Source organism: Brugia malayi, assembly GCF_000002995.4.
Source record: "Brugia malayi strain FR3 genome assembly, contig: Bm_v4_Chr1_scaffold_001, whole genome shotgun sequence".
Classification (NCBI taxonomy): Eukaryota; Metazoa; Nematoda; class Chromadorea; order Rhabditida; family Onchocercidae; genus Brugia; species Brugia malayi.
In genome coordinates this window covers 3,715,335-3,725,018 of record NW_025062475.1, presented here as the reverse complement: position 1 = coordinate 3,725,018, position 9,684 = coordinate 3,715,335, and the positions used below count along the sequence as shown (strand labels likewise).

General features: G+C 25.8%; 2 protein-coding genes across 3 annotated transcripts; both read left to right on the top strand.

Annotated features, from left to right (window-relative positions):
• Positions 1-2,435, top strand: Bm6253 (Uncharacterized protein; the record flags this gene model as incomplete). Its single annotated transcript, XM_043076441.1, has 3 exons — positions 1-44; positions 1,648-1,798; positions 2,253-2,435. The coding sequence occupies 3 exons, from the start codon at positions 1-3 to the stop codon at positions 2,433-2,435; spliced, it is 378 nt and encodes a 125-aa protein (XP_042932375.1).
• Positions 2,436-4,507: 2,072 nt separating this feature from the next.
• On the top strand, positions 4,508-9,021 carry Bm3419 (GPI transamidase component PIG-T precursor, putative; the record flags this gene model as incomplete). 2 transcript variants are annotated; one of them, XM_043076439.1, is made up of 14 exons in its annotated part: positions 4,508-4,694; positions 4,973-5,059; positions 5,279-5,372; positions 5,499-5,638; positions 5,745-5,941; positions 6,376-6,462; positions 6,627-6,714; positions 6,795-6,886; positions 6,993-7,150; positions 7,421-7,592; positions 7,768-7,913; positions 8,396-8,530; positions 8,600-8,761; positions 8,874-9,021. In XM_043076439.1, the coding sequence occupies 14 exons, from the start codon at positions 4,508-4,510 to the stop codon at positions 9,019-9,021; spliced, it is 1,893 nt and encodes a 630-aa protein (XP_042932373.1). The 2 variants fall into 2 exon arrangements, with proteins under 2 accessions (XP_042932373.1, XP_042932374.1); XM_043076440.1 differs by lacking the exons at positions 5,745-5,941; positions 6,376-6,462; positions 6,627-6,714; ... (5 more) ...; positions 8,600-8,761; positions 8,874-9,021 and having other exon boundaries at positions 5,279-5,332; positions 5,499-5,506.
• Between the last annotated feature and the right edge of the window lie 663 nt (positions 9,022-9,684).

Genomic DNA, 9,684 nt, shown 5'->3' with positions numbered 1-9,684 from the left:
ATGAATGCACATATGCCAACATCATCTCTTTGTGCTTCATATCAGTAAGTTTCATTTTATTTCCTCTCCAAAATTTCTCTCAAACTTTCAATCCTTTGCTAATAGGTATAATTTATTTTTTTATCATTATTATTATCTTCAATTTGCAATAGAATTTATTTTTCCTATACATTTATTAATATATAATGCACATGTAGCGTTTAGGATTTCAAAAAAAGTTCTAAAGTATTAAATAATATTTCAAAGAAATTTAAAAGTATTAAATAATAGTTTCAAAGAAATTAAATGATATTTTATTTAGAAAAAGTATTAAATAGTTTAAAAAAAAGTTCCAAATAATATTTTATTAAATTTATCGAAGAATAATTGTAATATAGGATAATGAGATTTTAATTTTAGTAATCATAATTTGTATAATTTTGTAAATATAATTTTTTAGTATATTTTTTTTTTTTGGTTAGAAGTATAATTTATTTTATAATTTCAAGAAAATTTTAGGAGTATTTAAATAATATATTATTAAATTTTTTGGAAAGTATGGTAGAATGGAAATTCTACTTCTTATTAATTAGGAACTACTTATAACAATAATATTATCAAAATATTGATTAAAAAGTTTTTTTCTTCTTAGATTACAAAACTACAATTTTATGTAGTAATTATGAAATATATTAACCTTTTCTTTTTCATCCAACATTGAAATAAAAATAAAATCAAAAACTTAAAATACTGAGAATGATTATCGGTCGTATATCAGTAATATCTAATCAAGAAATACTGTATTATAGATAATAGATGGGATAATAGAAAGATTCTTATCAAAATTTTTCATTTTCTTTCAAAAATGATCATAAAAATAGATAACGCTAAATTTTGATTTGCTTATGAAAGAATCAGTTTTAATGATTTGCTCTAAATTGATCAACTGATAATTTTATTAGTGAATTGTTATGCTCAACATTTTTAATTATTTTATTTTTTGTAAACAAAATGATTGATCATATTAAATTATAACTATAAAATTCATCCTAAAAAGAATTCAAATTTGCTTTTTTTTTCTTGTTTTGAGATTATTTACATTGTTCAAAATAAACGTGAAATAAAAAGTAAGCAATTAAGCATAAAGTAAAAAAAAATAAACAATTAGGCATGAAATAAAGAATGAACTTGAAAATAATTCATAAATTTAAGTATCAAAAAATGAAATTAAAATTTTGACAGTTTAAAAAACATAAGTAAATTTTTTTAAAAAAAAAAAAAACTTACAGGGAATGTTTATTACTTCCTTTAATTAATAAATGAATAAGCTTATTTATTGAAGCAGAAGGAATGGATAAATATTAAAATTTAATTAATCATTATCGTTTCTTCTGTAATCTCTTATTACGTGAAATTATTTTTCAGGGAATTTTATAAATTTTTTATCGTTATCAATGATAATGAAAAAGTAAATTATCAAAATTGACCATTATAAAATAAGCAAATAATTATTATAAAACTTTATATTTGTACTGCGATATTGAGATAAAGATTAGTTAGCTAATCTATAATGTACTTAAAATTTGATTTTGAATTACTGATAATAATTTAAATTTAATCACTGATAGTGCTATCATTGTTTTTATAATATTTTTTGATATATTGCAGAGAGTTTCATAAATCGTCATCATTATCAAAGATTGCATTATCAGATCAACGTAGTACTTTTCCACCGATGTCAACCGGATTTGTTTCGAAACCTAATAATACTCTACCGAATGATACTCAAATACAGGATACAACTGCTTCGTCTAATAATGTATGTATGTGTGTGTGTGTATGTCTGTGTATGTATGTGTATTGTTTTAGAGTAATTTAATATTTAGTAAATTTATAAATTTATACTCTTAACAATTTCTTAACTAGCAGTATCATTTTTTTTTTTTTTAATTTAAATATTTTATATAAAATTTATTTAATTATTTGAACTCTTTTAATTGTTTGATTTTATTTTTAAAAATTTTTAAGTTTAATTTCTGATTTTTGTTATGTTATTGTTTTTAATAATTTTTATTATATATAATAAAAATTATTACAATATTCAATTAGATGAAATGCTTAAATAAATCATTAAGTAATATAAAAAAAGTATTAATTTATTAATTGATAAATTATAATTTACGGATTTTAAATTTTTTTTTTTTTTTTAGTAATAGAAAAATTTATATTCGTTTATTTTTTCTCATACATTTTTTTGTTTTTTTCATTTGCAGAATTGTATATGTAATAGGCCAGCTAGTCATATTGTTTGTACCAGATGCGGGTTTGAACTTGTCGGACGACTTCAAAAGGTTTGTCCTGATCATCCAAAGAAATTAGCGCTCATGGATCATCGAGAATGTCCCAACAGACTATGCAAAAGTATTCACTTAATTGAAGTATCACTTCAACAATGAACAAGAAAAAAAACAACGAAACAAAATGAATAATTTGCATTACACAGTATCTGTCTGTAGATACACACATGATATGATATGATATGATATGATAATGCGATAATGGAATATGACCTTACAATATTAATTTGACGAATTTATATTAAGTTATTTTCATGTAATGAATTTATTTCAAATACTGTTTAATTTTATATCAGTTTATCATTTCTTTTAATAAATATATAATATTAGAATTTTGCTACAGTTTGATGATTTCTTAATTAATAAAGCAAATTAAAAAAAGAAAAAACAAAAAAAAATTATTAATATTTGAAATGAATACTGACATGTGGTTTTTTTTTTTTTTTTTTTTTTTGCATGTTATTTTAATATTTAATTATTTGTTAAATAGTAAATACTAAAATAAAATTAGCGTATATTAAAGTAATATTTCCATTGAATGACTTAATTACTTATTGAATATTGCATCAGTAATAGTTGTTAAAATATTAAAATAAAATTTTCCATATTACTATATATTTATTTTTTTTACTGTTACTATTTTAATTTACTAATATAATTTATTACTTTTTTTAAAAAAAAGAAATTTCTTTTATGAATTTCTAACAAATTTTGATAATTCCAATGTAATAATATTTAATTGTTGCAATGATTTCTGATTCTTTTAACATTTTAAAAAATTTGAATTATTAGAAAGTCAATGTCAAAAAGCTTTTTCAAAAACAAAAAAAAAAATCGAAAGAGAAAAAGAAATTGAGCAGTGATTTATGTCTTTTAATATAATACTGCTCATTGTTCATTAATGTTATTTGTCATATTTTATTTATTATATTTTATATTTGTGTTTCTTTTTAATATATTTATTATTATTATTATTGTCATCACCATCACTATCATTGTCTACTATAAATTATTATCAATACAAATATGATTTAGTTGTATAATTGCTGGGCTTTGTACATGTTTATTTGTTATTATTCATTTTTCATTTCAGTTATTTTCACTTTATCAAATTATTTAGCAAATTCACAATAAAATATTTTTTATCTTTTCAACATATAATTTACAAATTATCCTTCTTTTATACTTTACTTTTCTACAGTTTTAATAGACAATAATATTTCAAAAATATTGCAAACAATTTTGTTTGAAAAATGAAAAAATTATTTTCAAGTATTTTTTGATGCATAAAATAATGGATAAAACATTCTCGTACGTGACACATAATTTGTTAATCACGTCATTTTTAAATAGTTATCGTGAATAAATAAGTATGTGCAAATATTTTATAGCGTTTCATCTATTGACAAATAGATGAGTCTGTTATCATGTAGTCCGATAACTTATCACTTATCAAATTAACTTTTTATCTGACTTTTTTATGTAATTATCACTTCAAAACTTATTTTACATAATAATTAATATAACTGATAATCTAGTAAGATATGAATTCAGCAATTTCAGATTACAGTAATTTATTAATTGAATTGTTTATTTATAATTAAATGTGAAATGGATAAGCATTATCAAGGAATAATTATTGAATTATAATTATTTTAATGAATAATTTCAAACATTAAAAAAGTGAGAGGAAATAGTTGTACTCACCGAATTAATTAAATGGTAAATTTGAAGGACATTTAATTTAATTAAGGTAGATTAAAATACAGTGAAACTTAAATGTTTCACAGTGAGTAGTAAGCTTGGAGATATGTCGAAATTTTTTAATTTGCAAATTGGAAAAGTGGTGCTTATAGCCTTTGGAAAACTTTTTTTACGTTTAACCTTAAGTTGACAATTCTGGAGTCTTTTCAATAATTATTCTTGAAGTGTTTTCATATAATTCATTTAGACATCCGATATATATTATTAGTACAGTTGGTTTTCAATATTGTCTTATTAGATTACCTTGTAATCAATATTAATGCCATTTTAGTAGTTTAATTCAAGTTAATTAGCGTTTACCGCGTGTTATTTTAAATGTGCGTCAAAAAGAAGGAATTTGCAGTATGTAAGTGATATTGTTAGCATAATTGTTACTATAATAATATCATCGTTGTTATCATTTGAGGATGTGGATGGTATATGATGGCTTTATTCTTTTCTTCTCCTCTTTATTACTAACATCAAATGGTAGCGTTGATTTAAGGACACTAAAAGGAAATGATACGTATACTGAAGAATTATTTATTAAAAGATTAAAAAGTGAACATTTGTTAGCTCAATTTCGGTTTGTTATTACATCTGATGCTAAATCAGGTAAGTTCTTGCGTTTTGATTTTAATTAATTAATGGAAGAAGGGATAATTGAGTAAAGCATATAGACGAATATAGTTGACTATTTAATTTAATTTTCTTATAACCAAAAATAGAAGTGAAATAGGCTATATAATTTCAACTAAAACAATTAATTGCTACATTTGGTTAAATATTACAAAGATTTGTTGAAATTGAAGTGAATTGAAGTCCTAAATTGGACCTAAATCAGCTTTTTTATGTTGAGTGAAATTAGAATAATTTTTTGAAAACTTTTAAAGGATTGGATTATGCTCTTTTTCCACGTATTATTAGTGAAGTAGTAACGAAGCATCATATCCAAGAATTTCATTTATCACTTACACAAGGTACTGTTTTTAGTTTTATACTTTAAACTGAAACAACTAAAAGGTCTGACGATAAGTATTTAACACATCTATTGAATAATTAATTATCGTATTTTTTTCTTTATTAATGAGCTGTATTCATATATACTTCGTTCGTTAATTTGTTGACCTGTAAGTTAATGAATTACTGGGATGTGGCAAGTAGTGCAATTATGAAACATAAATTTTTATTTAATTTAGGTTTCTGGAGATTGAACGAATGGGGAATACAACCTCAGCCGTCTTCACCAAGCGGTGCGCAATTGTATGCTTGGATTAATGGAAATAAAACAAAGTGAATTGTTGTTTTGGAAGCAGAAGTTATACAAAGAGTTGTTGTGCTAATAAGAAATTGAAATGCAGAATTAAATTTTGTTTGAAGTGATTTAAATAGATTTTCCATTTAAAGCATTTTTTTTAGCGAATTAATTGATGAACGATGGTCAAGTTTTGTCAATTCGATGAATGGTATTTTTTGTACATCTCTTCTCGATATTTTGCCTACTTATACAGCAGCACCACAACTCTCGTTTTTGCAGATGGGCTATATGCATCCAGAAAGTTCGTCACAAATAAGGTATTCTGATAAAGTGACTTTTTTACTCAAGAATTTCATTTTTTTGTGTCTATCGTGATGAACATGCAATTTTGATGTTGAAATTTGGAGTGGGAAGCGTGGATATGTGGAAATCATACATAAAATATTGGTTGATTTCTTTACAACTCTCCGGTCTTTACTTCATTAATATTGGTAATATGTTTATTTCTTTTTATTATTTAATTTTTCGGTATGGTGCTTTGGCTAGCGAAACGATTTGTACAGAAAATTTTACACCTTGGAGGAAATTATTTCCTTGTAAGCAGGTATGCTTTTCAAAACAGTCTGCTTTTATAAAGTTTTATTTCATGTGTCTACTGGTTATCTTATGTGGATCAGCGAGAACAAAAGAAGACATTTAAAAGAAAAGTTTTTTTGGAAAAGATAAAAAAATCATGATAAACAAAATTAAAAAAATTAAAAACATGATGAAAAGAAAATAAAAAAGGTATGCCAAAAAATAAAGTATAAAAAACGAAATAATAACAAGCACTAACCTTTTCCACTTGGGGACTATATCCCAACAACAAAACAAAACAGACAACATAGTTAATTCATAAAAAACATATAAAGTCAAAAAACTATCAGAATAATAAAAAAAAAAAACACTGAAAAAAGCAAGACAACTATAAAAAACCAAACCATCTAAAACCTTAGTTACCTTATGATATTACTTGCAGTTATTTTATAAATAATTCAGACTGGCTTATCCACGCTGTTAAATCCTATTAAAATGTATGAATCGGTTTTTCATTCGATGTCCGTACACTTTCTCCACATTTGTGAGGTTTGTAATATTCCTGTATTTTTACAGTACTTCCGAAATATCTTTCTTAGCGCTGTCTGAATGTTTCAAAAGTATTATAATTAGAAGCAGCACTGTTTTAACAAAATAGGATATCTTCAAAAAGTGAATCTGTTAAATTACATTTGCCCTACCTGAACTTTCAGGATGGGACAACAAATTGTGGAAGACGGAGAAGACTGGAGCTCAGTTTAAATTTTGTGTCGGAATTGGATTTGAAATCTCGAAGTTTAGGTTGTTTAAATTCTTTTGAACTTTCTTTTTTGAAGCATTTATAAAAGATATATTACATTGTCATTTATAAGGTTTTTCAGATTGGAGTTTTCGTCATATATTTGGTAGACGACTGGATCAAAGCTGTGCAATAGCAGATAGGGATACTGTTTTGTTCGAAGTGGATCGAAAAGTAGTTTTACATTGCTTTTTTTTTATTTCTCATACTTAGGATTCATTTATTTTTGGCAGCTGGAAAAAAGTCTGACTTATTTAAAGTCGTTTTTATTTTTCTTCAGGTTGTGATAAAAAACGGCAAACAACGAAAACTGGGTAATCGCATTTTCTCACTGTATAATATTTCTGATTATCCACTTCATGCATTCCCGATTGATATAAGTGCAAAATATGAAAGTCGTTTGGAATTACCGGTCGATAACATTCCTACTTTGGTTACGTTCGTGTTTAATTCTAAAAAGCATTTTGTTTCTATCTTTTAATTGGTGGTAGTTCAGGTGATGATTTTTAGATGTGTTGGCATATATTCGAGAGGGACGGGTTAGGTACCCACCGAAGGATTTTTGAAAACATTTGAATCTCATTTGTGTTAAGTCATATCCTTTTTTATTGCATAAAAGATCTCAATTTTGAATTAGAATATAAGTTGTCCAAATTTATGTACCTGTATTCTGCTTTTTTTGATTATGAAATGAGCTGTTATTTTCAGCATTAGAACTTATATTACGGGTACAGACCAACAATCGGGACGTCTGATTAGTATTTTGAGAAACGGCCAACATATTCCGCAGTGTGTTGTTTATAGTCACGTAGTGCCATGGTTCATAAAAATATACTACCACACAATTCGTTTTACTTGTCGTCCTTTAGACGTTGAACAGGTAATTAACAGATTTTAATATTGAGTTTATGCTTAAAAATTAATTAAACAAATATGTGGCACAAATCAAAAGCTAAATGAAATAATTTAATATACTTTAACGAACATTTCATATATATTTCGGTTTTCGAGTGATGTTCCAGTATGGAAATTCTAAAATTTGTTTTATTTTTAAGGGGCAATTCTTGGAAGGGAAAGTGAACAAAAAGATCTTTGTGCCGGCAAAAGATCGCCAGCGACCATTTCTGCTGGAATGGAATGTTACTCTTCCAGAAAATTCATTTTGTGAGATGTCTTTTGAGTTCGATAAAGCCTTCTTGAGGTTTGTTAAGCGTTTATCACTAAAGATTATGAAAGCAGTCAGCATATTGCTTAGAAATAATGGAAAAATTAATTCATGATCATATGCAGTGATTAGAACTAATTTTTTACATTGTCAATATCATTTGTAGTGAAGAGCTATACCTGTTGTTCGTCAAAATGACGGTAGGATTTGCATTTTGTTTTGAAACTTTTAATGAAATAATTCATGTTCTGGGTAGCTTTCAAATTTCCTCGATCGCAATTTTCATTTGATATGAAATGATGAAGTTCTAAGATGTTAATCTTCATTCATATTTCAGTAAGCTGTAGAGCATATACCAAGAGTAAGGCTCGAAAATAATTTCCAAAATCATTGGTAGAATTCTCAGAAAAAGAATTAACATTGGAAAAATGAATTTTCCAAATCCATATATTCATGTTCTGAAATGATGGTATGGGTGCATGGTTCTAATAAAAAGTGAAGATGTAAATTTTTTTTAGAGTAAATGAATATCCGCCAGATGCTAGCCATGGCTTTTATATTCCGGCTCCTGTTATAACTTTTAATGCTTTTGCTGAATTATGGAAACAAAATCGAACCGACCTAGGCGATTCATTCACTACTACCTATGATCAGTAAGTATTAGGTTCAGTTAAATACTGTAGTTTGATCATACAGATTCTCTTATGTGCAAAATTTTCCAGACTATTAGGTGCAAAAAGTTCGCGCATAATAAGTATGCATGGCGAAGTGCTGCTTATCTTATTACCAGTACCGGATTTTAGTATGCCATTCAATGTAATCTGCCTTGTTTGTACAGCAATTGCCATGCTTTTTGGACCAGTACATACTCTGACCACAAAAATGTGAGTCTTTATTTTAGTTTTATATTACTGCGAAAAAAAAAAAATTGTACCTTGTTTCAAATATTGGTCGCTAACTGGAGTTGTTATGTGATTAATTTTGAATTTGTTCCAGGATGATACCTCTTTCGGAGGAGGATAAAGATTTAGCTCCACTTCCACCATTACGACAATTTCTGTTATATATTTATGAATTTGTTGTTCGACGATTTATTCCAATATTTATAAGGAAGTCTGTCGTTAAAAAGGAAAGAGTTTCATGATTAACAATTTTTAGATTACTTTTTACATTTTAGCAGACCTTAGTTTAACTTCAAAAAGTTTAGAAGATTTGCTTACGTGTATCTTCAACGGTAAATGAGGCATTTCGCTCGTAGAACAGTGAATTTATTCCTAAAAACTTTATAAATTAATAATTCAGTAGCTTTACCTATGCTCCATAACCAGTATATCGATATTATGTTGTTAGGAAATGGTGCATTTGACTCTTAGCTTTGTACATATTAATTGTAACAGGTGGCAAAATATTGCTGACTTTTAAATAATTTCCTCCGTCGTTTTTTTTTTCCTCGTTAATTCTTTTTTATGTAAAATCTATAACCGTGTAGATTTATGAAAGGAAATTTTGCTATTATCCGAAGGTAGAACATTGTTGAAGATCTTCTGTAATTTATTTTTTGTCTATTTTTTTTTTTTTTTTTTAAAATATTTGAACAAGGAATATCTTTTATTCTGTTAATTCAAAATTTTGTTAATGATTCGATATATGTGTACATATAAATATTTTAACTTTGTGTTTCTTATTCGTTTTAACGAAAGCTTACTTATATCTCATATCTGAATCATTGAACCTATTGGATACTGTTGTTATTCTGTTCATACTTGAGCGAATTTAATGACGGAATTTTTCGAGAATTGGTAAAGTA